The sequence below is a fragment of the Hetaerina americana genome, unplaced genomic scaffold (assembly GCF_022747635.1).
Source record: "Hetaerina americana unplaced genomic scaffold, ioHetAmer1.1.p SCAF_4, whole genome shotgun sequence".
NCBI classification, from domain to species: Eukaryota; Metazoa; Arthropoda; class Insecta; order Odonata; family Calopterygidae; genus Hetaerina; species Hetaerina americana.
This window is the reverse complement of record NW_027286985.1, coordinates 20,046,066-20,061,561: the sequence shown is the minus strand read 5'-3', so window position 1 is coordinate 20,061,561 and position 15,496 is coordinate 20,046,066. Positions and strand designations below refer to the sequence as shown.

Here is a 15,496-nt window from a genome sequence, read left to right as displayed (position 1 = left end):
CGAAATAAATTTCAACATCTCCTCTTTTCACAAATAAAGCATTGATACAGAAGATATTCATGTTACTGCCAGATAATGAAAACTTGCAAATAATGAAACAACACTATTTAGGAATAATCTGAACTGTTTCTGGCAAACAGTTTTCCTGAAACTATAATTACTTGTTAAAAAATGATTTATAACTCCTTTAAAAAATCATTTCTGTGGGGTTTTAATTATTTTCAAATATGTCAGACATGTAAATTAAAATGATGATCAAAGGAATGTTTTGATGATGAAAATTACACAACATTTAAAAAAATTTATGGGAACATTTATTGAAACACAAAAGTAATCCACACTATTACTTCTAAATAATCACCTATTCACAATATGCTCAAAGGATTCATACATGGTTTCAACGCAGCACAGAAATCCCAATCAACTTAAAATATTTGTAATAAAGAAGATTACCAAGACCAGTTTTAAAAAATCTTAGTCTCAATGGCAGTAAATGAGATCTGATTTGAAGCCATCAGGTCATCAACTTCGTAAAAATGTGTTCTGGATGGCAAAGTGGCACCTTATAACAGACACCACCTTGCTTGAGGAATTGAAGGATTACATTTTCTAAAAATTTTAAGACTGTGAAAACAATTTAATGGTGCTGTATGTACATAAATGACTTATTCAACATTTCTATAGCTCTAAAACTGACAATCAGCTGCCAAAATTATACAAAAAATACATTTATAAACAAAAAATTACAATGCTTTAGCAACATGAAGTAATCTTGACATGATTGAAATGTAAAGCCGGAATATCTACAAGTTAGTGAAATTGCAAGAGCATACAACAAATTTTTGTTCAATAAAAATATCAGAAACAATACAAACATTGCCTGGTAGCAAAAATGTTTTTAAACATTACAAAGTTGTCTTGCAAAAATTAATCACATTTGAACCTAGGTTTGAATTATTCGCAATGGAGTAGGTACTGATAAAAAATAAAAACCTTTTTATGGGCATACTATAAATATTTAAACCATTCAAATAATCTTGTTTCCTTTCAATAGTAATGCATATCACCTTTCATTTGTGCAATATCTTCCATAGTACAAAAAAGTCAGTTATTATTTTTTTATGGATATTGATTACATAAATCTAAGGTTTTTGGTAATATTCACAGTTCTCAGTCACCAAAAACTGATTATTTGATATATTGAAACAAAAACATAAAAGCTATTTGTATAATTTCTATGCCAATTTTGTTAAAAGCAAGACATTTAATGGCAGCTTTACACAATTTGTTTTAATTTCTGTAACATTCGAGAAACTAATTTAAAAGCATGACAATTTTGCTCACTAAAACAGATAACTCTTTAAATTTTCTAGTAAAACAGATTTACAGCTGAATAGATTCCAAACTAATGGCATTGTTTCTGCATGCCAAATTGCAGAAATAATTTTTGGCACGATTCCAATAAAATTCAGAATGAAAATGCTGCCTAGCATTATGGCAAAACAAATTGTTATTAATGCTTGGCTATTAAGTAAGACAGGGCTCTATGAAAATGTAAGTTAGCACTGTTTCAAAAATAATGAAAGAAGATTTATGTTAATACTTGCTTCATGAAAACTTACATACTGACAAATAACTTGAATTTTTGCACAACTTCCTATTTTTTGCAATGCATAACACCAGCATTTTTTTCACCATACAGTTCTGTAATATTCATAAAATGAACTGTCATAAAAAATCTTACTGTTATCTTCTGAGATGATAAAAAGGAAAGCCCAAAAAGGTGTCTTAGCTCTTCTGATCGATCTTGCAGTGTTATATGAATCAGTTTGTTTAAACAAAGCTGCAATACGGGTCAGTCCCAGTTTGAACAAACTTCAAGTGTCTAATCACAATTTTTAATACAACTTTTTTTTATCACTGTACAAATCCCACGAGGCAAAAAAACACACAACAGGAGTTCCACATAAGATCTCACTGAAACATTTGACCATAGGAATCTCATTCTCCTAGGCTAAATAAGTGGCCTGTAGCAAGTGAAACCAATGCCACTTCAAAAAGTTTTGCAAAACCTCTGATCAGATGAATCTGTTCAGACTGGTATAGCTCATTTTGGTCTTCAAAAATTCGACTACCAATAACAAGAATGACACCTACTTTCAACTTTGGAGAGTGATGAAATAAGAGAACCCACTACAATGCCCTCTTTGACGTGAGTTATGAGCAAGGAGGATGTGATATTCAAGAAAGATCATCTTTCTTATAATAAATGCTGACCAAGATGCTTGAAATGTAGCATCAATAAGCCACTCAAGGTACCATGCAGCCACATATTTGGCAATAATATTCCAAAAAGGAGCACCAAATCATAAAGGATCGCTAGCTTTAAAAGAAGAAATGGAGTAGATGAGAATTTTGATAGGTGGAAAAGCAATGTATAAAACAACTGACTTTTGGATGAGCAAGGTTAAATAGTGGTAATCAAATAAAAAAGCTGAATACTTGAAAAAAAAAGAACAGCTGTACATAAAGTATCAGTCCTGATCATCACCATTCCTATAAGACTTCACTATCAATACCATGCATCTTTTACAAAAATGCCAATTTTCACAGACCTGTCTTATCAGCATTAATTCTCACTCAGTCTTGTACGTCAGAACATATTAAATTAAATCTTTCAATGGCTAAACACAATGATGAGTACTGAAGATGGTCGCTCTCCTTCACCATCACTTTTATAAAAGGCTGGCTTTATCTTGCACTTAGCTGCCTTGGCTTTTCAATAGAAATATAAGCTGGAAAAAGTATCTCAAAACTCATGCTCACATGTTGTATGCTACATAAATAGGATCAAGTTGGTCCGCAAGAAAGCCATCTCGAAGATGCATGCGCTGCTTCTCTCCCCTAGAATTAACTGGTACCACACCAGGGTCAACCACAACAGCCACTCCAACCACCAAGTGGTGTTCCTCAAGCACTGCATTCGTAACCAATGGCACCAAGTCAAGAGCTTCATTTTCATTGCCATCTAACTCGACCACAACCACCAACAGATTGGTCCATGTGAAAACAGCGCTGCAGGAAAGAAAGACAAATTATGAGATATGAGCCACTAAAAGTTTGTCAATTGACAAACATCTTGATTCTATGCAGTACTGCACAGCTTGGAGAATACAAGGATGAAAAAGGCAAAGAAATATTTCCGATTTATTAGACCACAAATTGAATATTCTGAAAGATTTTGTTTACACAGTCAAATTCTGCAATCCCTATTTGATGGGTAATAAAGTCTAATTTCTGGAAGTTGTACTCATGATTTAATGAAGGACTTTCATCCCTTACCATTCAGCTATTTTCTTGTGGCTTCTAAGCACAGAATTTTCTATATCTATTGGGTGATACCGCATTCCACGCAGCATTATTGTCTCATCTAGGGCTCCAACAACAAAAACAGCATCATGGAGTTCTAAAAATAAAGCAAGAGGGAGAGTTTATCAGAAATATTATTATTTAAGTGATATCATTGATTTCATCCAGCCTGGGTTGTTTTCAACATGTCCCAGAACTGATAGAAGTATTACTGTCACCAAATATCTTCTGGTCTGAAAGATCAAATAATTCCACCAAGCTGTAAGCTTGTATAATGATACTAACGAGGAATTTTTCATATATTAATACTATTGCTAGGAAAAATTTATTCTAATAAATTGATATGACATTACTCATTCATTGTGACATGCTTGGTATGAGATATATAAAATGAAATTAGGGCTACTATTTTGAATGATTGTAAGAATTCAAAATGCAATTTCTGCACTGTTTCAAAATAAATACTGTAACCATGGTGACAAATTTTGAAGATTGATTGGTATCAATTTCAATCAGAACAGCAATTATCATGCTGTTCAATGTTTTCGTAAATAATCCAAATTATTTTATATATTTATCCAAATAATCACTTATTATATATATTTATCCAAATAATCACTTATTATATATATTTATCCAAATAATCACTTATTATATATATTTATCCAAATAATCACTTATTAATATTTTCTCTGAAATAATATATAAATCCTTAACTTAAAATCTTGACACTCAACATTAGTAGGAATTTAGAAGTAAAGAACACTAATTTATTTATATATTCTTACCTGGTAAATCCATGTTAAACTAGAAATAATATAATTTAGGCTAGTATCTCTACATGGAGGAATGCAACCACCAGATGCATCAATGCCACACACAACTAACACACCCATGTTTACATACAATTAACAGTTAATTTAATTTTATTGAGGCTATTAAAATTAATCAATAGCTGTAATTAGATGATATCAGCGGTTTGAAGCACACTCAATTACTATTATAGGCATAGATCCTTTATCATGATTTTATTTCACTTTCACCTGCGATTAAAATATCCTAAAATCATGGATTTTACTAAAGGAGACATCTTAAATTCCCCAGGACTTAAGCTAGTTTACGCCCGCTAAGTTTACCTTTAAGTATACCATTTCAAAAAAGCATAATTAAAATTCGTCAAAATATCCTCAACATGAACTGGGTAGGATCAGTTGAATTCATCAGTCATCCTTATGAGATTGACTATACAATTTTTCAACAGCTATATTTTATTTTACTTCATATTTATCATTTCTTACACTCGTGTAGGTAGGCACTGACTGCATAACTCATTATTGGTAAAATGAGTCAAATTTCAAAATTTTTAAAACTATAATTAATTTATAATTAATGAAAATTTACCCTACCCTATGACTTATTTTGACATACTAGGTATCGTAAAATGTCCAGCATCCTTTGGTATGTTGTTTTTGAGACTTCAAGTGCAATATGAGTCGTTTCAGTAATTTTGAATACCTAAACTTATAAAATACAGAGATTATTATTGCACTACATGCACCTTATCTCACAGAACTCACAAAATCCATGACACATGATTATTTTGGATAATCTTCTACCCATTTCCTATAACTATTAGGTCTTATTAACTAAAATAAAATGAAAATAGAGACCAAGAGCAATCCTATAATTATGAAGAGATTGAAAAAAAGGTAAGCTCTGTATGAAGACCTTTACATAAATATTGAGTAAAAAATTCAAGTAATCTGCATCCATTCTTTGGATATGCTCATGCAAGCGGTCGGAAAAAAATTATTTTAAGTGATTGAAGTGAAGTGATGAGATCCTGGACGGCACACTATGGAAGAACCCATCTTCAATATCAACAAAAATGGGCTCTGGGGCTTATACTTTAGAAAGCCATTAATTAAATTACAGATAAATCAAGTTTGGCACGAGATCTTTCATGCCCTTTAGCCCATTTTAATGTCTTTCGACACCGCTAGATTTTTTCTGTTTCTTGTAGCCTCAGATAAATATGAATTCAATAGCTAAGTAGTTTATATAAATAAACTTATAAATTCCACACATTAATATGAATAATATTTACTCTTGAAAGATAGTTTAACTGAGGATCTTTACTTTTGACTCTTCCTCTTGTGAAATGTAGCAAACATGTAAGAGTTGCAAGTGACATGCATAACTTGTACACATTCATTTTGTCCCAAACTAACTAGCCTATCTAACCGACAAATATAAATTTTCCTACTTAACCAAATGAATCATCATCCTCTCATTGTTCCCTCTCATTGATAATACACAAAAATTGATTTTCCAACAGTGAGATCTTTCATTGAAATTGATGCTTGAATCTTTCTGAATATTTCTAGACTGTAAGATCCAGTAGTTACTGCTGTCATTACACTTTACTGTTTACTATTTCACATACATGATATTAATAAAAATTTTATATACACACACACACACACACACACATATATACATATATATATACATACATATATATATATACATATATACATACTACCTTGATCAAAAATTTCCCGAAATTTATTCAGAAAATTAAAAATACAAGTTTATTCATCTAAATCTATATTGTCCCCTTCAAAGTAATCCCCATCGACTGCAACACACTTATGCCAGCGCTTGATCCAATCCTCGAAACATTTTTTATATTCGGTTTTCGGTATGTCCATCAGTGCTTCCTGCGATTTTTCCATTACTTCCTCTCGGCTGCTAAAACACGTTCCCCGTAATGGTTTTTTAACTCGATTGAACAGAAAGAAGTCACAGGGAGCCAAATCAGGTGAATTCGGTGGCTGTTGGATGGTATTTGTTGCATTTTTCGTCAAAAAATTACGAATAATGATAGCACTGTGCGACGGTGCGTTATCATGGTGCAAAATCCACGAGTTTTCTGCCCACATTTCTGGTCTCTTTCGGCGAATTGCTTCACGCAAACGTCTCATAACGCCCAAATAATACTCTTTGTTTACTGTCTGGCCTTCTGGCAAAAATTCATGATGCACTACACCGTTGTAATCCATGAAAACCGTCAGCATTGCCTTCTTTTTTGACTGAAAACGACGTGGTTTTTTTGGTCTCGGCTCATTTGGTGAACGCCATTCACTTGCCTGATGTCTGGATTGCGTGTCGTACTCATAAACCCACGTCTCGTCTCCAGTAATGATCCTTTTGATGAATGTGGGATCGGATTCAGCCTCGCAAATCATGTCTTTTGCGACGTCAACACGGTCTCTTTTTTGCATGAAATTGAGGTCTTTCGGCACCAACTTTGCTGCTACACGACGGAAACCCAAATCATTAACCACAATGTCTTGGGCGGATCCATAGGCAATGTTCAAGTCCTCCGCTATTTCTCTGATGGTTAATTTGCGGTTATTGACCAACATTTCTTTTACTTTATCAATTTTGTCACCGACTTTCGATGTCGATGGTCTGCCACTGCGGTCATCATCTTCGATTGACTCACGACCACTTCTGAACCGCTCGTGCCACTGGTAAACGACCGTTTTTTTTTAGAGAATCGTTTCCGAAACACTTTTCCAACATTTCCAACGTCCGTGCGCCACTAAATCCGTTTTTTACGCAAAATTTAATACAAGTTCGTTGTTGCAAATTTAAATCCATTTCTGCAATTGTAAAAAATCGCCAACACACACAGAGATAGATGTACTCTTGGCTACGTAACTTTTTCAAATGTCAAGTTATGACACTAAGATTTAAAGGGAATATCAACAACAGATGTACCAATTTAACAAAAAAAACAGAACTCAAATCGGAACGATGGGAGCGCCACACGGTGGTTATTCCGGGAACTTTTTGATCAAGGTAGTATATATATATATATATATATATATATATATATATATATATATATATATATATACATACATACATACATATATACATACATATATATATACATACATATATATATACATACATATATATATATACACACACGAGGGTCATCCGGAAAGTAGTACCCGTTCGTGAAATAAAGACACAAAAGTAAATATTAACAAACATAAAAAATTTTATTTGAAAGAGGATACTTTAAACTACTTCTCAACATAATCTCCAAGCAAATTAAGGCATTTGTCATAACGTGTGACAAGTTTCTGTATTCCTGCTGCATAGTCCTTCGCCGCCAGCTCATTGAGATACGCGAGGGACCCATCTTGCACAAATTTTTGCATAATGCAGATGGTGTTTAACAATTTCATGAACAATTGTTCGAGAAACATTGGGAAAATGCTCACAGATGTCATCAATTGTGACGCGCCGATCGTTCCTCACGAATTCGTCAACTGAGCTCACCAGTTGGTCTGTAATGACAGACGGTCTCCCCGAACGCTCATCGTCGTGTGTGTTCCCCCTCCCCATGTTGAAGTTGCGACACCACCGCCGAACAGACGACTCGTCCATTACATTGTCTCCATACACCTCCTTTAATTGGCGATGAATATCACATGGGCGAACGTTTCTTGCATTGAGGAATTTAATCACTGCCCTCACTTCACAACTGGCGGCGTTCTCAATTTTTTTAAACATTGTAAACAATCACAGAAACAACACAGGCAATGCTAGCGTCACGCAACTTGGCTCAGAGAAGGCAGACAAGCCACTGAAGCTATCTGACCTCGTCCAGCGGCTACTCGCGTCGTCAGCACTTCATGCGGCACGAACGGGTACTACTTTCCGGATGACCCTCGTATGTATGTATGTATATATATATATATATATATATACATACATATATATATACATACATATATATATACATACATATATATACATACATATATATATACATACATATATATACATACATATATATACATACATATATATATACATACATATATATATACATACATATATATACATACATATATATATATACATATATATATACATACATACATATATATAATACATATATATATATACATACATACATATATATAATACATATATACATATATATATATATATATATATATATATATATATATATATATATATATATATATATATATATATATATATATATATATATATATATATATACATATATATATATATATATACATATATATATATACATATATATATATATATATATATATATACATATATATATATATATATATATATATATACATATATATATATATATATATATACATATATATATATATATATATATATACAAAATATAAATATATATATATATACATACATATATATATATATATAAATAAAGATATATATATATATATTTATATACATACACACACTATCTATGTAAACACAATAAAAGGTGAATTGATGAATAACTGGAAAACTCGTTTTTCAAACCATGATGATAACTGAGAAGGATCAACAAAATCCCACTATAAAATAACACAAAGCATGCAGGTAGTGCACAGCAATGAATAACAAACTGCACCTGAAACTTAACTCTCATATGGGGAAGGAAGAAGCTTTTACAATTTTCTTCAATTATAACTAATGGTAAAATGATGCAAATGAGAATCAAAGGTAAAATGAAGCATTGTAAACTTAATGTTATATTAAATATGGCTTAGAAATAAACTAATACCTCCACACTTACGAAGCTATGATTCCATTACAGCATACACCTCTTAAACCTTTACATCAATAAAACATTTCACATCTTCGTGATACAGATTTTTTATGAATATAATAATTTAGGCACACACACATCTCACACGTACTCATGATATATGAAGTTCCCAACCCTGAAATCATGCCGATTGTAAATAATAACTGAAAATAATGCAGATACCAGACAAAACACAAAAGTAATTTAATTGACATATCAAAATCTGATCTTCATTCAGTTGATATTTTTTTTGTTAACTTTTGAGACTAATTTCCAATGAGTCAAAATAAAATAACATTTTTGATGTCAAAATAAAAAAATACAAATGCAATCACATGATCAAGACTTCAAAGCTGAAACCAACCATGTGTTTGCAATAACCACCAACCTTTCTCCCCCATAGCCAATGAAGTTGATGATCCATCCAACGAAGTAGGGACTATTTGCTGTGAGAGCTCACCTCCAACACCAGATGGTATTGCTGTTGTTACAGCACCAGTACTTCCTACACTACCTCCTCCAACTGACACTTCATCCCCAATGGCAGCAGGAGTGTCCGACTGGACACACTCAGTGCGACGAAGAAAGCCCAAGTAGCCAGTGCGAGCATATGTCTCCCCAGTGCTCCCAGTCACAAGACGAGCATTAAAGTGGTCCCCATAATCACTATCGTCACCAAATATAGTGAAGTAGCCACTTGCATTGTGCGATGACTGAACCCAAATCTGCAAAACAAGGGTGATTAGTTTTAGCAACTAATAACAGATCTAGTCATTGTATCAATTAATGCACATTAAGACTTTAGGATACCTAACATGACATTTACACTCCATTTGAAAAAACCATCAAGTACCTTTGAGTCCGCTGTCAGTTTATTTTGCGGTCATTATTGGGTGAATCCATAGCACACAATTAATTTCAAAGTTTATGCAAGGCAATACTAAGGGAGGATGCTAAATGACACCTTATTTCCAATATAGAATTCATTATTCTAAGCAGAATCTATTCATTATCAGTTGAATTAACCCTCATCATGATGAATATAATACTACTGTTTTCAAGAGAAAATATTTCAGGAAAGAAGGAGAAGGAAAGGTATGGAGAATCCAATACCCTGAATATTGAACCAATATTAAGAGCAAGCAGCAGGCCTACCTCAGTTTTACTAAATTTTTAATCACACAAAAGCTGAACCTCAATGAGCTCCTGTAATTCATGGTTGAAAACACTACAAATTTAAAGTTTTAAATCTGATAAAGACCACATGAAAAAAGCATGCGCACAAAGTTACCAAGTTTTGTGGTCTAATTAAAATGAGTTCTTCAAAACTGACCTCTCCCAAATGGGAATCACCACATTGTCCTTTGGTGTCAGGATTTGCAATGATGACCTTGACACCTGGAAGCAATTTGCCTGACTCCATGAGACACAGGGAGTGAGGACTTCCTCGCTCCACCAAGGACACTCGGTCGTTCCTCAGTGCTCTCAAGTCGACATACACAGTTGATGGTTCTGGACTAGATGCTCCCTGAAATAATTACCAGATAACTTATTTCAACACACAATTTTTAGATCACAAATTTCAGGTCAAAACAAAACATTTAGGTGTATTGAGTAATAGTAGATTTAAGGGAGGCAACCAACAGCTGAAAAAAGCTACAAGGGGTTGTCAGTTTTATGTCCCATCCGTCGGACAGTGTAGTCACTCAAAGTGCTCTCCATAAAGCACCTCAAGTAGGGATCAAGTACCACCGAAAAATATCAGCTGTCTCCAGGATAATTAAGTGTACTGATAACAGCAATAGCTAAATATATTTTTATTTAAATCTGAAATTTAATGTTATGAAGTTTAAAAAGTTTATTTTTTCAAGGGCAAACAATGGTCAAAGCTTTAAATAGAACAACAGCTGTTCATGAGGAAGTCGGCAACAACACTGACCTGAAAATAATAAGGGTGAGTTTTCAAATTGCAAGAGGTTTAAATTGTAAACAGTTTTATTTTGAATTCTTAAGAATAAAAACAGATCAAACCCAATATGCAAACTGCACAACACGGATGTGCCACACAACTAATTAGAAAGGGGATGTGATCTAACAATGATAATTACTGAAAAACATATGGGTACATCTCATATGTAACATAGTGCCTAAAGACAATTCTGTTAACTACTATGATGGGTATTGAGAAGCTTCTGATTGTATAATTTCTCCTTTTGAAACCCTGCTAATTTAAATTCCCAGAAAATTGATCGGTATTTTTCACCATAAATGAAAGGGAAGCACGCATAGCGGCCCTTATTAGGATGGAAGCGGATGGTTATGTCTTCACTCACCTGCAGGCAAATTGCCACATTTACTCTGCATCCAAAAGATGTTGACACTGCTCTAGGGCTAAGTCCTAGAGCTGAGAACAATTTGGAGAATCCATTGGTGAGTGCCATACGAGGCCGCTCCTCGGCTACCACAACACAAGTCCTTACACAGCCCAGATTGATCCCACGCTGCTTAAGTTGGTTCACTGATGAACCAAGACCCTTTGTACACAGCTCCATCACACCTGTGGGAGCAAACAAATTTGTTACACCATCTTTAGCCAGACAGCCTGAGGACCAACATGATTAATTGGCTCCACTGGCAATAAATTAGTTTTTGGGTTAAAAATATCTATCTTTGATGGCTTTCTCATTGAGTGGGATCCGGTACATTAGTCCCAGTGATAAATTCATACCACCCACAATCTAGGGGAATGATACACTGAATTATTACACATGATATACTGAAAAATGCCAAATAATATCCTTTTAAAATGTACAATTCTTATTTTTGTTTATGCCAAAATTTTAGAATTGTAAGCCACCATGCTAAATACTGTCAATGATATAAGCTGTACTTGAGCCTGACATTAGAGGAGCAGTTTTTAATAAACAATGATTGTTTTCAAGAGAAGTTAAACATAAAATGCAGTAGCTATGACCAAAAATAAGATATTTCATAGAAGACCAATAGCTACACTATTTTTGACAGTCCATTGTCTTGACAGTCTTTCTCCACAGGGCTTAATGATAAAAGATTATTTCCAGGAAAAAAATGAAAACAGTGAAAAAGGATATGGTAATTTTTGAAAAATTGGTGATAAAAAAATTTCATTAATGTTGAAAACAATTTTGAGCTGTAAATGCCAAGTGCCACAGTCTAGTTTTATGAGAAGTCATTTGTCACTTTTCCATTGGCAAAAAAGAATAAGCCTGTTAACTCCCAACAGGGCACCAAAAGAACTTACCATAAGAGCAGAAGGTGTCCCTGACTCTATTTTGACTGACAGCTGTCAACCACAATGCAGGATTAACTTCTACTTCTGATGGTGGAATGAGGATGGAATGATGACCAGAATAAATACTGTTGAGGAGAAATAACAATTATTCACTTTATGAAGCAGCTGAAATTAGATCAAACATAATACTAATTGCAAGTCTACAGTAATTTCCTGAAAAATAAAATTTTTCCCCAAAAATATTATTGATAATTATGCATATTTATGCAGTTGAGAAAGGACTGAATTTTACTGAGTAAGCTAATATTAATATATACTTGTATAATGTCCAGTGAAGTGAAATTCTATACTTGTTACTTTGAGTGCATTAAAATAAATCCAAGTCAATATTTTACAACATGACTGCATTCTATTAATTCTGTTTTAGTCATCGGAATGTCAAATTTCTCAGTTGTACAGAAACTCTGTCAATAAGTATCAGAGTGCATATAAGCCATGTAAAAATCACAACATATCTTTCAAACATGAATGGATAACAGCAATCCCTAGACTACTATATAGAATAAAATACCAACATTTGGGAGCCATGGTTTGTAACCTTGTCAGTTTTGCAATCGATTTTGAGATTAATTACCAGCAAATCTTCACTTTCCTAATTGATCCACCTTTTTTAATTTATAAGAAGCTTCAACAACTAGGGAAGTTGGATATGGTTTGGTAAAGGGGGAGTTTTGGTGGTGGAACTTGAAAAAGAGATAAACAAATTGGTAGAGGAAATGCTGAGAAGAGAGGAAATTGAAAGGATGCTAACTAGGAGGTAGACTAATGGGTAATTGGCAGGGAGGAGGATACAAATATGCATTTTTAGACGGCATGAACAGAAACTCAGTGGAGCTGACGAAGGTAAAAGTATAGGGCAAAAGTTGCTTTATAGCCCAAAAGTTGGTATTCTTGGATTTTACAAACTATTTCTTGAGATTAATCCAGAAATTTGAAAGGGTTTTCCTTTTTCACAAAAATTTCATTAATACCCATCAATTTTGGATAGTTACTTTTTTAAACATGTTTCTACATTGCAATCAGACAGTATGACTTCCAAGGATAATAATATGATTAATTCAGAATCAGATAGTTGAAAGCAAGAACTTGTAAGAGAAGACCAACTTTATTGGAATGTGACTAATGTTAATTTTTTAAATGTTTCATCATTGTTTCAGGGTTTTTATTGATATCAGTAGACTACTGCCACAGACTATTGCAGATGGCAGTCCGTGCAATGCTTAAAGTTGCATCTATTAATTTACAGGTTGAGGAATGTAAAAATTAGGGGTATTCTAAATTTTATCGTAAATAAGGCTAAATGTAGATTGTGTATCTGCTGATTGGATTGTATACATGGAGGCAATTGAAGAAAATATGTACCTTCTCTTTAACATAAAATCAGAAAGAATAAGGCTACCGAACAAAAGCCTAAAAACAGTCGCATGCTGAGACACCATTATGGCAATTGATCCTAAAACACTTGCAGGCAGTATTATTTCAGTTGCAGTAAAAAAATTCAACTTTCTCATTGATCAACAGTTATTTACTTATAATTATTCACAAGGACAAGAAAATCACTTCTTGACAAATAAACGACCAAAGAACAAAATGAAATATTATGAATAAACATAATCCAGGTATCACAAGAAAATTGAATTCCAAGTAAAACTATTGAATCATACTAAAAATATTCAAAGGATAAAATACCAAAGGTCTCCATTTTTACATGAAGCATGCCTAAAAAATGTTCCATCTAAATCCAGGGATTTTGAGTCAAATGAAGGGCCACTTGACACCAAGGGCTGGGAAGTACAACTGAGGTGCCTGGGCATGCAGTAGTAATATCTCATGAAAATCTCAGAATGAGAGGTCGGGAACTTTCCCATGAAAAATGCTTTAGATCATCTATCAGAGATACAGAGTTTTCCAAGCTGGTGGGTGCCATTCTTGGAGTAACAAACACTGAATAACTAACTTCTAAAGTGAATCCTACAGTAAATATAACATAACTCTTATTATTCTAGCCTAGAGGCATGTCCTATATGTACGAGTATACTCACCTACTCAAGCACCACAGTGCAAATCCTAACCCACAATATGGATCCAAGCAGAGAGCAATATGCCTAGATGGGTAGAGTTCACACGCTAGCTTCATTGATCTACACAGGGAAGTTACAGCAGCATGGGACATCTTAATACCAGCTAGCATACCAGTGGTAGAAACACTACAAGGAGATTTAGAAATAGCGGCATTAAATAAAATACATTGGCATATTCCGTCTCAGATCATGTGATAGCAGTTTATGGCTAAATTACTATTAGCTATCAAAAGAATTTAAAAAAGTGAAATAATTGACAAGGAATGACGCTATTTTGAACCCCTAAGAAGTAGGAGAAAGAGTTATCACAGATAGTACATAGCCTGGTACTTAAAAGTAAAAATACAATTTTTCCTACTTGCAGGAAAAGCTTAAGTCAGAAGAGAATCAAGAATTATATTCACTGCACATTTAAAAGGTCAACAAACACAATAACCATCAATTAGGCAACAGGGGAAGACTTATTGACTACAATACAGTGATATTTAATGCCTGCTTAGAACTTTCTGAATGCTCATTAATGACCACATACAACATACAATAAAATGCAGACACATGGAATTCCAGTTTTGCAAATGACCAGCCTAATGATATGTCATTCTTCCTTCTGAGGCATATGACCAGTATGACCATACTCTTCCATCTTTCTATGAAATGTTAAATAATGAAAAATCAAATCAGTAATATTATTGATTACATTATATTTAACAACATGTAAACCTCTTTTCACAAGACTTTGTTTATTAACAGTACCCTGCATATATATTGCCTGTTTCGTAGATTTCGAAAAAGCTTTTGATAGAGTGAACTGGGAAAAACTAATGAGTATATTGCAGAAAAAAGGAATAGATTGTAGAGAAAGGAGGCTAATCCGCAACCTGTACATGTCTCAGACTGCTCAGGTGCGGGTGGGGAACAGGGAGTCCAGATGGGCAGTGTTAGGAGGAGGTGTAAGGCAGGGTTGCCCATTATCACCATTGCTGTTCAACCTGTATGCAGAGGAAATGATCAAAGAGGCGTGGCAAGAACTGGAAGTAGGAA

At 33.7% G+C, this 15,496-nt stretch overlaps 1 protein-coding gene across 1 annotated transcript in view; it reads right to left on the bottom strand.

Annotated features, from left to right (window-relative positions):
- Positions 1 to 291: 291 nt before the first annotated feature.
- DIP2 (disco-interacting protein 2) overlaps positions 292 to 15,496 on the bottom strand; it is a 409,814-nt gene continuing 394,609 nt past the window's right edge. Inside the window, exons 23-29 of the mRNA XM_071590132.1 lie at positions 14,417 to 14,581; positions 12,324 to 12,439; positions 11,377 to 11,600; positions 10,377 to 10,571; positions 9,432 to 9,768; positions 3,343 to 3,466; positions 292 to 3,075 (exon numbers count right to left, since the gene is read on the bottom strand). Of these exons, the coding sequence (XP_071446233.1) occupies positions 2,823 to 3,075; positions 3,343 to 3,466; positions 9,432 to 9,768; positions 10,377 to 10,571; positions 11,377 to 11,600; positions 12,324 to 12,439; positions 14,417 to 14,581 (1,414 nt within the window). The 3' untranslated portion in view covers positions 292 to 2,822. The remainder of the gene's footprint in view (positions 3,076 to 3,342; positions 3,467 to 9,431; positions 9,769 to 10,376; positions 10,572 to 11,376; positions 11,601 to 12,323; positions 12,440 to 14,416; positions 14,582 to 15,496) is intronic.